The sequence below is a fragment of the Dioscorea cayenensis genome, chromosome 25 (assembly GCF_009730915.1).
Source record: "Dioscorea cayenensis subsp. rotundata cultivar TDr96_F1 chromosome 25, TDr96_F1_v2_PseudoChromosome.rev07_lg8_w22 25.fasta, whole genome shotgun sequence".
Taxonomy (NCBI): domain Eukaryota; kingdom Viridiplantae; phylum Streptophyta; class Magnoliopsida; order Dioscoreales; family Dioscoreaceae; genus Dioscorea; species Dioscorea cayenensis.
In genome coordinates, this window is record NC_052495.1 from 246,826 (window position 1) to 265,543 (window position 18,718).

Genomic DNA, 18,718 nt, shown 5'->3' on the forward strand with positions numbered 1-18,718 from the left:
GTCGGTATTTGTCACTTTTGTTATTAAAAAAAAACAGATAATAATTACTAACTTTTTGATGGCATACAAGCAATTTTATCGGAAGAAAAACCAAATCAATGTGTCAACCCCAATTTTAAAAAATTAATTTAACTTTATCATATTTTTCCAAACAACTCCAAATTTCCACTTTTAATAATAAAAATAAATTAATTAAAGTGTGTATATATATATATCTATCTATATATATATATATAAAGCACACGCTTCGCTCGTGCCATCAGTTTAGGTTTGACTTTGGACCGGCCCCACATGACGTCAGACCACTCGCGGTCGGCTTTTGAGTTCTTTCTTTGTTTGGACTCTCTCTCTCTCTTCGTATCCTTCTCTCCTCCTCCATCCCAATGCTGTCTCGACCCCAGTGATCTCTTCTTCTACATAGGATTCTCCTATAAATCCCTCTCCCCTTCGCTTCCTCTGCGATTTGATCCAAAAGGTTTGTTTTTTCCTCGAAATTCGCTTTTTTTTAAGCTCTTAATTCTTGTTTGGTTTTGCGTTTGATGTTTGATCTGTTGTTCTTTGTGTTCTGGGATTTGTTTGATTGAATTTGATGTTTTATAGGGTTTTGATGATGGATTGGTGAATTTGGCATTGGATTTAATCTGGGAAGTTTTGTTTAGTGGTTGTAATTGAGATTGGATTGGGATAATGGGGGCGAGTTGTTCGAAGAAATCAGCAGTGGATACGTCGCCGAGCGAGAGGATTGCTCGTGCCATTGGACTTGGGGACAGGGATGTGGTGGGTTATCACTCTCATGGGAAGAGAGGAATGGAGGATGGTGTGGGGAAATCTGAAGCTATGGATGCTAGGGAGAAGTTGTTGTCTAGAGATCTTTCACAGAAATCTAAGTCAATGAAATCCAGGCCGGTCGGGTATGGAAGGAATGGAACAATCAAGGCAAGTTCATGCTGGTTATCATCTTCTTGTTTTAGTATTATATTTGAAAATTTCAATCTATTTTGATTATTTTAACTAACACGGCGTAGTTCTGGTATCATACATGGGATGATTCATGCCTGTATGCTTTATAATTTATGTCTAAGTCTCTTGTTATTCATATTCATATCTTCAGTTATGATACATGTGAATTTCTGCAGAAAAACACTAGCTTTCTCCTTTCAATGTGCAAGGTACAAGTTTTGTTGATGTAATTAGGAAAAAAAATATAATATACTATACCAGGTATTCTGCTACTTAAATTGCTCATTTTCTGTAAAGTTTGTGGTAATTCTGGTTGAAAACTTAACCATAAAGGCTTGTGGTCCTGGTAATATTACCTATGAGTTATGACCATGCATGCATAGGAAAGGACTTTAAATTTCTAATTGCAATTGTTGTAATCCAAGCACACAAATTATGAGAACTTACGCTTGTCTGCTGTGTTTTCTTCCTCTTTCATATTTTGGATTAAATCTTAACTGTGAGTGGATGAGTAACAGTTGGATTATTGGAAAGTTTCTATTCTGTTCAACATTTGATTGATCATGATTCAGTAAAATCCAGATTTCTTGTTGTGCTGTTATATTTGTGTGTGTGTGTGTGTGTGTGTATGAATGATGAAAAATACAGTCCAACACTATCATTTGACATAGTTTATGTCTATGTTAAAATTGTGTTTTTAACTAAAGGTGTTAAAGGTAGTTTGGTAATTACCTTTTCTTTTTATTGCGTTTGATTGATTTGTTTTGAATTATATCATATGTTGAGTTTATAAATAAGTGGAGAAAAATAAAAAAAAGTTGCCGCGTCTTATCTATCAATTTTATCTGCATTCGACTTTCATTTGGATAAACTTTGTGATCCATTTTTGAGGGTGTGATTATTTTGTTACCCTGGGTGTGATTGGGTTCAGCTTGCATTAAATTGATCATGCTTATTTAAAGATCGTGAGTTTCTGGTTTCTAGTTTAACCATGTTAAAAAGGTACCACATTATTATCCGCCCTTTCTAATGTTGTGGATTTTGATGCATTTTCGCCTTCCTAATAATCTTTGTGCACATTGGACTTCTCTAAGTGTTTCTTTTTTCTTTTCATTTTACCTAATGTCCCTAGATTAAAAATCTATGACTTAACAATGATTAATTGAACTGGTTGCTGCTGTCATGCTTCTCTTAATTAGCTATTTATTCTGTAACAGGTTGCAGAAATGGGTTCTCGTTTGGGCAGGGCTAGTTCTCTGGGGCTTGGCAAGGCAGTGGAGGTCTTGGACACACTTGGTAGCAGTGTGACAAACCTAAACATTACTGGTACCTTTGCATCAGGGATGACAACAAAAGGCAGTAAAATCTCCATTTTAGCTTTTGAGGTGGCCAACACTATAGTCAAAGGTGCTAGTCTCATGCAATCTCTTTCCAAGGAAAATGTAAGACGCTTAAAAGAAGAAGTCCTCCTCTCAGAAGGCGTGCAAAATTTAGTATCGAAAGATATGCATGAGCTACTGAAGATTGTTGCAGCTGACAAAAGGTGAATGCCAGGCTTCAAAACCATCCCATTTCTCAAATTTAACTAATTTTATTAATTGGGATATTATAATGTTATAACTCCTGTCATGAAAGCATCATACAATTCTTTTGCCTGATTCTTTTGCCAGGCTTCCTGAAGAAATAACATCTTTCTGATGTCAATTTGACAGGGAAGAACTGAAAGTATTTTCTGGTGAGGTGGTCCGTTTTGGAAATCGTTGTAAAGATCCTCAATGGCATAACTTAGATCGCTATTTTGAGAAGTGAGAAATCCCTCAATATTATTCATACAGATGTTGAAAGCTTCTCCTAATATAACATGTTTATTCTTGAATTCGCTTCATTTATTTCTAGGCTAGGGTTGGAAGTTACACCACAAAGCCAGTTGAAAGAAGAGGCACCGGGTGTGATGCAACAGTTAATGAGCTTGGTTCAGTACACCGCTGTAAGCATTTTTCTACAATCGTTTTTATTATGAAATACTCGAGTTATTTGAAATTACATGATGCATCATTCTGAAGTGATTTCTATAGGCAAATAAGAGTGGATGTTGTTCGACTAAGATCACAATTATTTAATCTTGAAGTGACGAAGTGGGTCACCCATTGCTTTATTTGATAACTAAAAAGGATGTTCAACCTTCACACTGTATTACTATTCTAGTCCCATTGAACTAACAGATTTTGGCCGATAAATTCATTTCGATTCTGTGGATTCAAAATATCACAAGGTCAATTTAGAAATGGTTTTACGTAAAATAAAATTAAGATCATAACTCTTTCGTATGAAATGAAAGAAAGAAAATTGAATCATAGGAATATGATACCTTCTTACACTGGTAGCCCTCATATGCAAGAAATCACGAATGCTTTTCACTTAACTAAATGTTGTTAATGAGACAAAAGACTGCAATAAAAATGTATTACTGTTTTCTTTATCCTGTCATTTTATTTTTTACTCAATTTTAGTTACTCTTCCGCAGTGTACTAGAACACAACTGTGATTATCCAAGTATTAAAACTGGCTATACATCCAACATGTATTTATGTGTATGTATACATAGACACATGAATCACATTGTTTTGAGGAGGTGGTGAATATTGTAGTAAAAAATTTTTTTTTTTTTAGAGAAATAGAACCTAAGACAAAAAATTTAAGTCATACTAAAATTAATTAAAGTAAATTTAGAATTTTTAAAATTATGAAAATTTATGAAAATCATTATTTAAAAGATTAGAAAAATAAGAATCAATTTATAAAGATAAGAAAACTAGGAAAAATATTAGAGTATAAAAAGATGAGAAAAAATAAAGTAATTAAAAAAAATAGAGGATTAAGATTCAAAATCAAAAGAGACCATTAAGATGGATTATGGAATGGAAAAGAGATAAGAGGTATCCCACCCATAACGGGGACCTATCATGCATGTCTAGAGAGGATACATTTTGGGTATCAAGACTACCCTTTTGTTAATTCATAGGAAAAATCTTATGTTAGTTTGTTTGGTTAGTTTTGAATGTAGAATATGTCTCCTAGTGTTCTTCACCAGGCTTCAGTGAAGCTTCACCCTTGACTGCATTTCTTGCCTTTAAAAGGTGTAAAATCATATTTGTAATGAGGCAGTAAGTTTCATGAGGTTGACATTGAATTGTTGAAGGCAAGTTTGCATTAATTTCTATTAGTCTCAATACTGTCAAATGTAGTTTACGTTAATTCCTATTAGTCTCAAAATTGTCAAAAGTTTGGAAATTATAGGACACATAAGAATCAGCTATTGGTTTTAAATTGTGTTTGTGTGAGCATTCACATATCTGTAAATTCTAACTTACTGCACACATTTGCTTGGACATCATTGCATTACTCATATAATTGCAACCAGTTTAAAATTTGTAAAGAAAATTTAATTTTTAAAATTCCAAGTATCTATAATAGAATATGTAATCATTCCTAATATCCCCTTTTAGGAAATATCCTTGTTTTCTTTTGCGTTCAGTTTTCACCCATGGGAATTCTTTGTAATTCATTCGTGGCCAACTTCCATTTTGCTTAGGAATTATACCATGAATTGCATACGCTGGATAGAATCGAACAAGATTATCGGCGAAAACATAAGGAAGAGGAAAACATAAATGCGGGTCAGAAAGGTAAGGTGTTTTTATCTGATTGTTAAATATTTATTTGTTGAATAAGAAATTTCAACATTTCGGACCTTCCAAAGTTCAGCCCCAACCCTCTAGTCAGTCTTTCCCCATGTTATACCCAAATGCTGCACCCACAGTGATGGGATGAAATCAAATTCCATAATATGACGTTATTTATTTTGACCATGTGCATTTTTTCACTGACATTTTAGGCAATGGTCTTCAAATTCTCAAGCAAGAGTTGAAAAGGCAAAGGAGACATGTGAAAAGCTTGAAAAAGAAGTCACTTTGGTCCAAGATTTTGGAAGAGGTATGCAGGTACTGCCACATCGTGGTACATAACATCATTGCACCGGAGAAGATAAGCTCATTTATTGGTTTCTGATTTCACTTTTATATGATGCCAAAGCAATTATTCTCTGTTGCAATGCTTAAGATTTTAAAGGAATTTGGCTTTGTGTTAAACAGCTAAAGAGCTCTAAGCATGAATTTCACTACCTTTTCAGGTAATGGAAAGGCTCGTTGACATAGTCCACTTTTTGAATTTGGAAATCCATGATAACTTTAGTTCTCCTGGTACATGTCCTGGACTACCTGTCCTTTTTTCATTGACATTGTGAACATTATTTGTTATACAAGTTGGCTTTGATTGTGTCAAAACCCCAGATAAATCATCAATAAAACCTGTCAACGCTCATCAAAGATTAGGTTCGGCTGGGCTTGCATTGCACTATGCAAATATTATCAGTCAAATTGATACTCTTGTAAGTTACCACTGTGTTGCTAGTAATTTATGGTGTAAGTCAATGCTTTGCTTTTGTTTATTGCCGTGAAATTGTATACTAATCAGCAGTTTATTTACATTTAGGTAACCCGGTCAAGTACAGTTCCTTCGAGTACGAGGGACGCATTATACCAAGGATTGCCTCCCTCCATGAAATGTTCTCTACGCTCTAAATTGCAATCTTTACAGCTGAAAGAAGAGGTGTTCACTTTAAATTGTAGTTTGTCTGAGTAATTTCATTAATCAAGGTCTTTGTGTACTTGCTGTATTTGAATCATTTGTTTTTGCAGCTCACTATTCCTCAGATAAAAGCTGAAATGGAGAAAACATTGCACTGGCTCATTCCTCTTGCGAGTAATACAACCAAGTAATGCAGCTTTTCTATTCCCATGTTATATCTTCTTTTGCTTTAATATTCCACACTTTTTATACTGATATTTACCTTGGTCCTTAAATATGGTTGCAAAATAATCAAACCAGAGCACACCATGGTTTTGGTTGGGTTGGAGAATGGGCAAATACAGGGTTAGTAGTTTATCAATGTTTTTCTAATTTTTGAGAAGATACACAGAACTAAAGGAAAGACAGATCTCTTTGTTTCAGCTCTGAGCTAATTGAAAGGCCTGCTGGGCATTCCTTAATTCGAATAGAGACACTTCACCATGCAGACAAGCAAAGGACCGAAACTTACATTTTAGATTTGGTTATATGGCTTCATCATCTTATAAGCCAGTCTAGGCCAGGCAACAGATCTCCGATCAAATCTCCGGTTCGCTCCCCGACTCTGAACAACGCGACAGTCTCTCTGCTTACAAATAAAAATCCATATTCGTCGCTTACTCAAGAGGACCAAGAAATGCTACAGGATGTTACACTCAGAAAATCGACACCAGGAATAAGCAAAAGCCAAGAATTCGACACCACGAAATCACGGTTAAGCAAGCACCAGAAATTATGCAAAAGTAGCAGCCATTCTCCAACCAGTGGATATGAAAAGGATTTAGTATCAAGGCGGTCATCCATGGTGCCTGTCATAAATTTTGACATAGATAAGATGAAAGCTTTGGATGCAATTGACAGAGTGGACACCCTCTGCAGGCCATGAATTCAATGAAAGAAAAAAAGCCGAACTTTCGGCTGATTGATTCAAGCATTGCTGAACCAACCTGAGTTTGAGGTTTTTTTGTTTTTTGCCTTCTCTATATGTTCTCTTTGAGCTTTGTGTTTAGTTATAGGATTCAACCTGGTTGGTTTGTCATTTTATTAAGGAGTTCAATGAGATATAAATCTTTCAGGTGTCATGTCCATATGGGGTGCTGTAAATTTACAAAGGCATGAAGATGTTGAGCTATTATTCTAAGGAAAAAAGAAATTAATTTATATCCAGAGAGTCAAGCTTGTTCTGAGATATTTAAAAACAAATATGCAGAAAAATTCTCATGTTTATTTATTTTCATGTGATATGACTATGAAAACAACAGGATATACAGTTCTGCGAAAAGAAATCAGAAATTTATAGGTATATACTCTCACTTGGTCTCAGAGGGTCATCGGTAGAAACGGCACCTTGTCAAGGCGGCCTCTCCAATGCAGTCCAGCCGAACTTCCCCTTTCTAAAGTCGGTCAATACCCGGAATGCTGCTTGGCTAACATCTCCATTGAACAATTGAAGGGCAAGCTTTTCGAGAAACCTGCATTCAAACGATTGTCAGTCTGGTATTAATCAGACGAGCGAAATTACTGAGTTCTGTGAGCAATGTAGCATACATTCTACCATCAAAGATATCTGCGTCGATGTTATATCGCTTGAAGAGTTTGCCTGAACCTGTTGAACCAAACTTCAGCAATGGAATAAGATGTGCGATATGATAAAAGAAACACGGGAATTGTTTTCGATGAATGTATTAAATAAACATATGGAACTATATGTTTACAATCAGACAGGGACCGACCAACTTCGGGATGCCTTGTCAACATTTGTACAAGAAATTGCAGCTACATCAATGACATCGTAAGATCTCTCCCCTATGTCATCACATATGGCAAGCTTAATGGCAGCTGCCTGATCACTTATCCGCATCGGAATTATGCCAGGAGAATCCAGTAGTTCTAAATCTTTCCCGAAATGAACCCATCTATTGAAACAGAAATTGAATGTGTGAACAATAATCTTTTTTTTCTTTTTCAAAGAAGACAATCACCAAAATTTAAGAAACTTTACTTTAATTCTCGTGTGACACCAGGCCGAGGGGCTGCTGGACACATCCGACGCTTTAGCAATCGATTAATTAAAGACGACTTACCAACATTAGGATATCCAACAATCCCCGCTCGTACCTACATTAGGTATTATATAGTAAATGATCAATCATAAGATAGGAGCTCGATCCTGGTTCTCAGATTTCTAATAAAGCACAAATAAATACTTCGCATGGATGATTTGCTGTTATTTTAACAGGTCAAGATGAAAAAAGATTTACTGATTTACATATTGGTAAAGATTCCTACAGGACGAGGAAGAAGTCCCCTTGGCTCGACGTTTAACATTCACACCAACGGCCATTGACTTCACAAGCCTCCCTAGTTTCATAGCACCCTGAAAATTAAATATAAGACAATATATAAAAACCAAAAGCCGAGATTTATCATACATATGAATGCAATGTTAGTAGTACCATCCCCAGCTGCCCATTAGAGAAAACAGCCTTAATTCCTTGTCTCGAAAAGTAATTGGCCCAAGCATTCCTATCGGCAGTTGATATCATGTCTTCTCTATTCAAAACTAGAATTTTTTTCCGATTGCCGAGCCAGGAATCCATCTGTTCATTTCAACCCACAATTTGAACTTTAACATACAGCAAATAGAAAAAAAAAGCAGAAAAACAAAGATCACCTGTGGATGGCTTGTAGCCATCGGTATCCTAGCATCTCTAACCTCAATAACAACATCCATCAACTTAAGTTGTTCTTTCAATTCTTTTTCTGTTTTAGCAATGTGACCAGGATACCACTGCAAAATACAAGAGTTCAATGCGACGAAAATGCTAATTCACTGATGATTACTGCAAAGATTTAGTCCAGAAACACTTGTAACAATTAAAAATTTATGCCGAAAGGCGGCTTGAAGACAATTTGGCAAAAGCAGACCTTATTTATACCTGAACAGGACGCAGTGTCTTGGTCCAGTAATGCAGATCAGCATCCAACCTTGCCCAGTTAGTTTCTTCTTGCAAACCCTCAATCACATAATCAGATACACTGGTTTTATCTTTCTGATTCCAACTGACTGATGATCCAGAGATTATCTACAAAATTAAGGAAAATTTTTAAAATGTTTTCAGATCAAGAGTTAGCACAAAAATTAAACAAAAAGGTGGAAAAGATTACAGTTTTAGTGAGAAATTACAAGTAGGAACGGCATTGAAAATTGTGAATTGGTAGAATAACATGAATGAAATTCAAAATATACCAAAGAAACCATTTTGGATCCATATATAACAAACTGCTTCTAAACTTCTCATTGTTCCACTTCCACCCAAATCAACCAGTTACCCCAAAAATTAAACACAAGGAGCAAAAAGATGACACTTTTAGTGAAAAATCAGTAACTTTATAGTGAATGCTATGATATCTCCTAAAAAAAATAACATCAAAACTATCGGAAAAATAGAAAAAAAGGCACGAAAAATAATCCCAAAAGGGAAAAAAAGCAAAAGAAAAAAATTCCAGTGCTTACAGCGTTAGGGGAGACGGAACGAGAGGAGACAAAAGCACGAAGGGAGGGAGAAGCTGAAGGAGCCATGGCGCCGGCTCCTCGCCGGCGATATCGGCGCCGGCGAAGGAGGCGAATGGGCGGCCAAAGCGGCCATGAGAGCAACAGCGAAGAAGGAACGGTGAACCAAAAGCCCAGAATTGTAATCGCTAATCCAAACGCAAGCTATATCATTTCACGTGTTTTGCACGTGACTAAAAGCTTTTTCACTTAACGGGTCGACTCGATTTTTAATGGATTCGGATCCGAAAGATTAAGAACTTTGGATCCGTTAGAAAAAATGGATCCTGAAATTTATATGTATATATGTACTATTAAAAGTATATTTTTAATGAATTCAAATCCGAAAGACTAAGAACTTTGGGATGTGTTAGAAAAAGTTGATTCTAAAATTTATATGTATATATATACTATTAATGTAGATTTATAATCTGTTCTGATAATGTTTCAAAAGAACATGTTTAATTTTTTTTATTATATTTATTAATTTTATGTAATAAATATTGATGAGATCTTTCAAAATTAAGATATGTCAATAATTTTGATTACAAAAGTTATTTAATTATAATGTTTTTGTATTGTATTCTATATTCGATGTTGTTTCAAAACTTTTAAAATTATAAAAGGCCGAAGCGGAATTTGAGAGTTTGTTATTTTTTTTAAACATATTTGTTTTTAGTAATTCATCGACATTCAATATTAGGTTACAATATTACCATTTACTCCCTAAGAAAAAAACATTTTAACATTATATTACTTACAAGATTTTGCTATATTAGTATCATTTATTTTTTTTTATAAAGTACATCAAGTCTATCTATTTGGATTTATATTTTAATGTTAAATCATAAAAATTATATTTTTAAACTTATATTTTCGATTACGTATGATTTAATATTTGTTAAAATTTTATCATGAATTATAGATAAACCATGTATTATGGACTCGTACATATATAGAATTAATATTTCATCACACTTATATTCTTACTCTACATAATCTTAAATTTAAACATGCCTCATTGACAGAATATGATCATCTTATGCATAAACCCTGTATTAATAAATCTAAAGATCATTAATTGTTTTATGTGTTATCATAGCTTTTAGAAAAAATATTATAATAGGATTTGATTGAACCCAAAAATTTGAGAGACTTGTCATATATATTTAAATTCCTATTTTTTTTAATTAACTAATATAGAATTATTAGTTGCTCTAATAGAGTTTATGTTTTAAAAAAAAATTATGCTCCTCCTTATAAATTTGTCTTGCAACCTATGTGACTTTTTTTTTTAGTCTTTGGTATGTGTTTTTGAAATGTATTGTATTAGGTTAAAATAAAAAATAAGAGTAGTAATAGACTAGTGTTTAAAACACTTGAGTTTCTCATAATGTAATAATAAAAAAATATATATATTTAAAATAATTTATTCATATTATAAAAAAATAAATAAAATAAAAAATTTGTTAAATAGTATTTAGCAATCATAGCGAATAGAAAATAAAGTGACAAATAAACCAACTTGTCAATCAAACGTCAAAAATCATGCTGGTGAAAATATTACTTGTTGAAGTTATATCAATTAATTAATATTAGTAAATTTAATTCGCCTATAACAAAAGCATTCCCCCAAATAATATACAACTTATTGAATCAATAATAATATATTTTCTTTATTTAAATTTTTTTATTTTCATTCATTTTTTAATTAAAAATTAATTAGACACATCTTTGTTTTTTCCTCGACAAACACTTTCAGTTCCTATTCGATGGCCATAAATATCAAAGAAAGAATGACGTGCTGAGTGTGCAAGCATTTTAGAAAAAGAAAAAGGTCAAAAAAAAGAAAAGAAATGTCTCCTTTTTTTGAAAACTAAACTCGTGTGGCCTTATTTATTCAATCGTTTAAATAGTTTGTTTTGTTTGTTTAAAATAAAGTTCATAAATTTCTATTTTTGGAAGAGTGTAAATTGTCACTTAAAGAATAATCATCATCCAATTGTTATTAATTTAATGTAATTATACGTTATTTTTTCGATAGTAATATATTCGAGTTATATATATATATATATATATATGAATGCGTGCATGTGAAAATTTTTGTAAAAAATTTAAAAAAAATTCAAAACTTGTCTAACATTGATTTTATAATAATTATTAAATAATTTTCTTTTTATACAATTTATGCATCGCGTCGCTATTTTGTATGAAATTTACAATTAAGAATATATCATTTATTAGTGAAATAGCCCGTGATTATTATTATTATTATTAAATAACTCAACTAATGTTTTCTCTCAATATTTTGCTACTATTTAAGCGCATTTGTTGAACCATGAATTAAAAAAAAAAAAAATTAAAATCTTCAAACAATCTCAAACCAAAAGGTTTTTAACTTAATTATATTCACCCTACTACAACCTGATGTAAAATTTTAAATGCAATTCCATCAAACATTATTTAACAATGATAGATCCTCAATATAGATACAGAATCACCACCCAAAATCTTGCATTAGTGAGTAATCCATTCTTTACTCGTGTGCATGCACGAAATTGAAACCATGGGCCATGGCATTTATATATATATGAAAAAAAAAACTATACTATAAATTAATTCAAAAATAACTACCAATACTTGCATCAAAATATACTATAAATTAATTCAAAAATAACTACCCATCCTTGCATCAAAATATATATGAAAAAAAAAACTATACTATAAATCAAATTTTCTAAGGAATGACTTAGGTGAAATTAGATAGGTGTAGTTAGTGTACTTCACCATTGACATTATGCCACGTGTCCCAAAAATATATAAAAATATAATAACTTTCCTATAATGTCCTTATTTTTTTTAAAAAAAAAATTACTCATTTCATGTCTTGTGTGTCAAATGAACTACATTAACTACACTTATTTAACTTCACCTAAGTCATTCCCAATCTGTTATATTACAATTTACTTTCTGAGTTTTCTTTGTTCTCTTCTTCAGAGTTACTGACGCATTCTTTATAAGTTTGATGATTTATTTTGTAACTTGTCGACTTTGGAAAAAAAAATATATATATTAACCATTGTTTATTCAGTGGACATGACACACGACAACGCACCCACTCACTCCAAAAAAAAAAGAAAAAAAACCAACGAAAATTAAAAAAAAAATTAGAAATGCAAGACATAAACATTATACTCAACGATGGCATCGCCGGAGGTCAAATCAATCCAGTGAGTGTGGGCGAGGGCGTAGCCGCGAGCGAACCGGAAAAGCCCGGAGCCGCCGACGACGGGCATCTCTCGGACGTTGTGAAGCGGGGCGTTGCGGCCGAGCACGGTCAGGACACTGCCATTGTATTTCCCGGAGCTGAAATGGAGGTTCATGGCCTGGAGGAATCCAAGCTCGGATTGGGCGGCGGCGGCGTAGAAGCCCTGAGCTCGGCCGATGACGGTGGAATTGAGTTCGGGGCCGGTGGTGAGGAGATCGTCCATGATGGTGACCATGCCGAAGGAGGTGAAGGATGAGGAGTTGAGGGGGTGTGATGGGGATCGCGGTGGGGTTGCGGCCGCTGACGATGTCGTGGAAGTAGAAGTGGAGATGGCTGAGCTTTTCTTTGAGGGGTTTTTTGGCGGAGATGGAGGGAAGGAGGAGGACAACGGAGAAGAGGAGGAGAAGAGAGGAGTGGATCGACGCCATTGTTAGGGTTTGGACGAGCTCGATGGAGAAGACGATGAGGGGTTTATATAGAGGAGGAGATGGGGAAAGGGGTGAGTGTGGGTCCCGTTTAGATGTGGGGCACGTGGCGAGATTTGAGTGGGTTTAGAAACGCGGATGGTGTTTGGGAGGATAGGGAGGTGGTTTTTGAGTACTTTAGGTGTGCGCCCGTGAGGGAGTAGACGTTATTATAATGCTGTGATGGTCGGTGTAGGAAACAGCGGAGTTAGCCTATTGTTTTGTGCCGCGTGTAATGTCTGAACTTTTAAAAATTTTTATTTTTTTAATATTTTTTTGAGGAAAATATAATTATAAAAAAATAGTATACTAGTTGATTGGTTCTTGAATTGAATCTTTTTGCAATTAAAAATCCTATTGAATTCAAGTTAAGAACTAAAAAAACAAAAAAAGCTTTTTTTAACCATGAGATAAAAATATTTAACTTAACTAACAGCTTTTGGATCAATTGAGTATCGGTCTCTTACGTAGGATATTCATTTTAAAGAGAACCCGTGATTGAACCTTATGTCTGCAGAAAGTGAGGCGTGTTAGTCGGGCTGAGCCCTCGCTCCCCATACGTGCATGTTCGCGGGCTTCGGTCTTTGCTCGCCTTTCTAAAAATGATTCCCATGCAGAAAATAAACAAAGAATTTAATATGTATATATATACACTTGTTACAATGCTTTTCTTTGTTGCCATTGTAGTAAATGGAATGAATGACTATGAAATGAATTGTGGAAGCAAAAAAACTTCAAAAGTATGGTTGGTGTAGTTCTTAGGAAAAGAGAGAGAGAGAGTTCTTGAGTTGGGTTGGCAACCTACCAATTTCTAAGCAATTAATTGAGGGAAATGATACTAATTTTCTTATTTTGATGACTTCGTTTGCAGAGTTCACAAGTTGATAAAATAAAAAAAATAAAAAAAAAGAATCTGATTTTCAGTTGATCAAATAAATGGCAAAGACTTGTGGTCATTAATCATAACAATGTGAAGTTTTTTTTTGGCACTTTATTCTTCTTTTTCTTCTGTTTATGAGGAAACAATAAAAAAGAAAAAAAAGAAAGAAAGAAAAGCATATGTTTACAATGAGAACTTTGGGAAGTCTTTGCTTAAAAAGACACGTTCCACAAGGACCATTTGGAATTTGGAGTTTGGAGTTTGGAATCCCATTCTATTGGCAGAGAACTTTTCTTTTGATTGATTGTGTTTGTGTGTGGGTCTCCCAAAAAACAAAAAGTCCTTCAAGTCTCTGTTGATTTCTTATAATAATTATTGATGACTTTTTCTACTTCAAAGTTTTGTTTATGGAAAACTGTTTTCAGTTTGGATTTTCATAGAAATTTCTAGTTCATGTTCAATAGACATTTGTTTAACACAATTATTAGAAAAAAGGACAGAAGAATTTGTGTATATTATATTACATTATATTATAAGTATTGATTTATGTTATATGTATGTAAATTTTTTTATTTAACCCACAACATGACTTATATTATTATAATTCTTTGAAATTAATTGACAAATAAAAAAATTGACATTCTATCAAAGATTAAAAAGTTCAATCAAGAGTTCCCATTTCAAATTAAAAAATCAAGAGTTTAAATTCTCTTGAATTCAAAGATTAAAAGTTCAATCTCGTCTCTTATCTACGCGAAGTCATGAATTAGATAACCTAATCCATGATTATATTATCTTTGCTTGTTTTTTTTATATACATATTGTTTGTGAATTATTGATTTATGGTTTCAAAAATGTTTCCTTCCCATGGTCATGTGAATCAAATAGAAGAAAACAAATATAAATTAATTTTTCTTTTTTTCATATAAATCAATTAGATAATTACAAACACTATCTCGTAACTATTGTTATCATTGCTCACTTTTTGAAAAATGTGGATAAACCACGAACTATTGAAATAGCAGAATGATACGATAGAGACAGTCCTCTCACCGGGAGGTGAGGAGCAAAAATTAAGACAACATAACAACGTACGAGAAAACGAGGAAAAACCAAAAATAAAAACTGGACAGACAAAAAACACCGTCTGAATCATTGCTCACTTAACTAACACTTTTGTGATGATATATATATATACACACACAATTTATTGACAAGACAAAAAGGGGTAAAAGATCATTGTATTTTCTGATTCAATTAATTATCACGCATGTGTCCAATCTATATAAATAAATCATAGACAAACAATATATTTTTAATTTAATTTAAAAATTAAATATTTTATTTACTCTAATTAACATTTGGTGAAACATATTTTGCAGATGTCCACTCAGATTAGAAAAAAATTAGAAAGAGAAAAAAAAAAATGAGAGAGACAGACACAAAATCCAATGGAGAGAGAAAACAATGGAGTTATATAGAGCGATTAGAATCAAGGTGAAATGGGGTGTTTGTGTTTTTATAAAATCTTTTAGAGAGTAAAAATAAATTTAGATAGCTCAAATTACATGAGTATTGTTCTGATAAACGATCCAACAATCAAGATTTTATCACAAATATTTTGTTATGCATCACATTTTTCACTATATATTACACACTGTTCATTATATTGTACTGTTTATAGAGTTTACTATATATATATACCAATTGACAGCAATTCGATTGATAATGAACATCGATGTGCGAACGTTCACAGATAACAAATCTATACTCGTGTAAATTATCAGTCCCTTAATATTATATACAAAATTATTTATTTTCACCTATTTATCCAATGTGAAACCTACAATTTTACACATATTTTGGAGCCACTTGTATACTAGATATCTTTACTTTCTTATGCAGTAACTTATTCTGTTGACTTTTAAAATGTTATGCATACTTTAATGCAAGCAAATACAAAATAACCCTTTTGTACTTACTTACCAAACTATAGACAAGTGGGGACAAAATCATTAACTCAAGCTCCCAAGGTGTATTTATATGATTTTAACATCCAATAATAAAACCAAAGTAAAATATTAATACCACTGGTACCAAGGCAATTATCCTTAGAAATAAATTGGCTTTTATAAAAGACTCTAGAGATACAAGTCATACAACACAAGCACTAGCAGACAACTTATCTCACATGTTTTGGCATTAAAGCCCACTAGTGTTATCTGTTGGATTTTGTGGTCACAATTATAGCACCAACCCAATAATTAATGTCCTAGCTGCCACATCAACTGAAGGCTCCACAATCCTTGCTTCTCATGCATATATTGAAGTATTAAAAAAGTGATTTAATTACTTTACAGATCCATGTAATTATATATTTTTTACTCTTTTAATCTTTGTAATATTTTAAAGTATAATTAAATTCTCAAATTTAGTCAAATTAGATCATTCTAGTTTGCGGTGTAGATGGACAAGTGTAAATTATAAAAAAACTTAATCAGATCTCAAAAAAATATCTGCAGTAGTAGAATAACCCAATTCGACCAAATATGAAAGATCTTAATCTGATCTCAAAAAATATTAAAAAAACTAAAAAAACAGAAAATACATAATTATAGAGACCAGCAATTAAACCATTAATAATCATATTCATTGTCTTCAAACACTAGTATCTTAATATCTTCCTATATATAAAGCCAACAAGATAATTATTCTTTACCACGTCACATAATTATATGTCGATTGAAAGATAAAAAGGTACTTTTTGAGAAAGGCACGTACAAGCGGGCGGCGAACACGTGGGGAGCCGCTGGCCACCACCGAATCGCTGCACTCACCTGCTGAGATGGGGATCGAACTCGGGGAGCCACGCCAACACTCGAGCGCGAACACCCCTACTGCGAGGGCCCGATCTCGATGCCAAAGTACTCAAATGGTCGTCGGCTACATTTTGTTTGAAGAGAAACATCCCTATTGTTAGTTATTTTGGTTCTAATAATGACTGCTATTCACAAATGCTTACAAACATATATGCCTTAAAAAACTACTGCTATTTATCCTCAGGGTCTACAACAATAAAATTTTAATCCATTGTCGAAAATCTTAAACTAGAAGTGTAAATCAAAGGCTTCTCATCTGTTAGTGTAGACCAACAATTCAAATATCCATAGGTGTATGATATGATCCATATTATCGGATTCATATGTTTAGATTTATAAATAGATTTAAATATCTGTACCAAGGGATTTACATTGCCAAATTTACCAACAAATTTGTATTATCAGATTAACCAGCAGATTCAAATACCTATAAAGATGGATTTACATTTTGGGATTACAAAAGTGTATGGACATACAATCATTACTAAATGGTAACCCTAATTTATTGGTTAATATTTAATTATAGAACCATTGAACTTGAGAAATATATAGGTGACAGCCTCCCAAACAAAGTCCCTCCAGCATAAAAGTCTAAGATAATAAAAGCACTGCTATAATGGTTGTCACTTCCACCACACCCACGGGTTCCATTATTTATCATCTGTTTTTCCCCCCTTTCTCCTTTTCTCCCATAAAAGCATCATTTCATTGGCATCATATGAAAGGGAGGGAAATTAAGAAAAGATACATAAATTTCTTGATATTGAGAATGAAAGAATCCAATAATATTAAATAAAAAAATTAAATTGAGATACTAAAGGCAAACAAACAAACTCATTATCACCGACACAATACAACGTTGTAGCATCCAAGAACATGTGTTATTTCCGGTACTATGTAGGTATCCAGTGATGAAACATCACTAAAGTTTAATAGCAGTTAAGTGCTGTTAAAAGGGCAGTGTTATCAAAGCTAGCTTTTTTGGAGCTTAGAATGCCACATATTTCATTCTGAACAAACATTCCATTTAAAAGGACCAGTGAGTTTTTAACTAGTAAGTGTTTTAAATTTAATGCACTCAACTGCAAGTGTTTCTTAGTTGATTGTAAGGACATTAGCTAGACAAGCAAAAGGCGCCACAAAAGCTAAAGTTTTCATCATTAACTATATACTGTTGCAATAAAGATAGGAACTGTGGCAACAACCAGTGTCCTTTCATGACTCCAAACATATATGCAGTGTGTATATATCTTGAGAATTTAAAATACAACTAACAGCAAACCCTAAAAAGGAGTGTTTTCACTGTTTCTTTGTTTATGAAAACCATAAAAGCAGCTAAAATAAAAGGAAAGCCTTGACGGTAGAATTGGAAGACATTGAAACCAAAAGCAAGAATCACAACAATTGTACTCTCTCTACATCTATGACATGTAATTTTCTTCTTATATAACATAGAATCAATAGATTTCAAACACTAAAAGGGTGATTTTCAGTGGTTCTTGTTCACCAGTCACTTCGAAGTAGCTCAAGAAGTCATACAATAATATCATGACAGACTATTCAATTGTTCATCTATACTTTTCCAAGAACAAATGAATTCAAAGGCAAAAACCAGACTCAGCCATTCTACTTTCTCTATATCTACAATACATAATTTTCTCTTCATATAAAATATAACCAACAGGATTCAAACTCTAAAAAGAGATTAATACAGTATGATGATAGACAGAACATGCAATATATGTGCATCAATGAATTTCCAAACATAATCAAAAACATGGAAACCAAAACCAGAATCACAACTACACTACACTCACTCTGTAGATCTCTTTATAGATAAATAGATAGAGTTAAATATAATATTTGTCTCAAATCTCCATGCAAACAGGACAACGTGACTTACCAAACACAACGTCGGTGCTCCATTTGTTTACTGTCCACTAAGCAACATACACCACCCACTTAAAGTCAACAAAAGAGACTATAAATTAATCTCTATTTTTATTTCATCTACTCACCAGGGCTCAA

General features: G+C 33.1%; 3 protein-coding genes and 1 long non-coding RNA gene across 5 annotated transcripts; 1 reads left to right on the forward strand and 3 right to left on the reverse strand.

Annotated features, from left to right (window-relative positions):
• Positions 1-347: 347 nt before the first annotated feature.
• On the forward strand, positions 348-6,728 carry LOC120252948 (protein PSK SIMULATOR 1-like). Of its 2 annotated transcripts, none has more exons than XM_039261156.1 (13): positions 348-475; positions 601-936; positions 2,178-2,503; positions 2,673-2,765; positions 2,857-2,947; positions 4,553-4,646; positions 4,856-4,953; positions 5,150-5,219; positions 5,310-5,407; positions 5,512-5,628; positions 5,718-5,794; positions 5,908-5,952; positions 6,016-6,728. In XM_039261156.1, the coding sequence occupies exons 2-13, from the start codon at positions 688-690 to the stop codon at positions 6,530-6,532; spliced, it is 1,875 nt and encodes a 624-aa protein (XP_039117090.1). In that variant the 5' UTR covers positions 348-475; positions 601-687; the 3' UTR covers positions 6,533-6,728. The 2 variants fall into 2 exon arrangements, with proteins under 2 accessions (XP_039117090.1, XP_039117091.1); XM_039261157.1 differs by having other exon boundaries at positions 6,031-6,728.
• Positions 6,729-6,846: 118 nt separating this feature from the next.
• On the reverse strand, positions 6,847-9,345 carry LOC120252950 (DAR GTPase 3, chloroplastic). The gene is given in 11 exon segments (XM_039261158.1): positions 6,847-7,118; positions 7,195-7,252; positions 7,380-7,413; positions 7,415-7,562; positions 7,649-7,764; positions 7,936-7,953; positions 7,955-8,023; positions 8,103-8,246; positions 8,321-8,437; positions 8,586-8,732; positions 9,164-9,345. Coding segments are annotated over 11 exon segments (1,038 nt in total). The 5' UTR covers positions 9,230-9,345; the 3' UTR covers positions 6,847-6,997.
• Positions 9,346-12,267: 2,922 nt separating this feature from the next.
• LOC120252984 (dirigent protein 22-like) lies at positions 12,268-12,927 on the reverse strand. Its single transcript, XM_039261207.1, is given in 2 exon segments — positions 12,268-12,730; positions 12,732-12,927. Coding segments are annotated over 2 exon segments (528 nt in total). The 5' UTR covers positions 12,896-12,927; the 3' UTR covers positions 12,268-12,366.
• Positions 12,928-17,042: 4,115 nt separating this feature from the next.
• LOC120252988 lies at positions 17,043-18,712 on the reverse strand. The gene is made up of 2 exons (XR_005534191.1): positions 18,594-18,712; positions 17,043-17,371 (listed from the first exon to the last, which is right to left on the reverse strand). It is a non-coding gene; the product is annotated as an uncharacterized LOC120252988 (long non-coding RNA).
• Positions 18,713-18,718: the final 6 nt, after the last annotated feature.

Excerpts from the sequence above, each read along its gene's own strand:
- LOC120252948 (XM_039261156.1), top strand. The coding sequence starts at position 688 with ATGGGGGCGAGTTGTTCGAAGAAATCAGCAGTGGATACGTCGCCGAGC. Across the intron at positions 5,220-5,309 it reads TGATAACTTTAGTTCTCCTG|ATAAATCATCAATAAAACCT; the intron begins GTACATGTCCTG and ends TCAAAACCCCAG. Across the intron at positions 5,629-5,717 it reads CTTTACAGCTGAAAGAAGAG|CTCACTATTCCTCAGATAAA; the intron begins GTGTTCACTTTA and ends TTGTTTTTGCAG.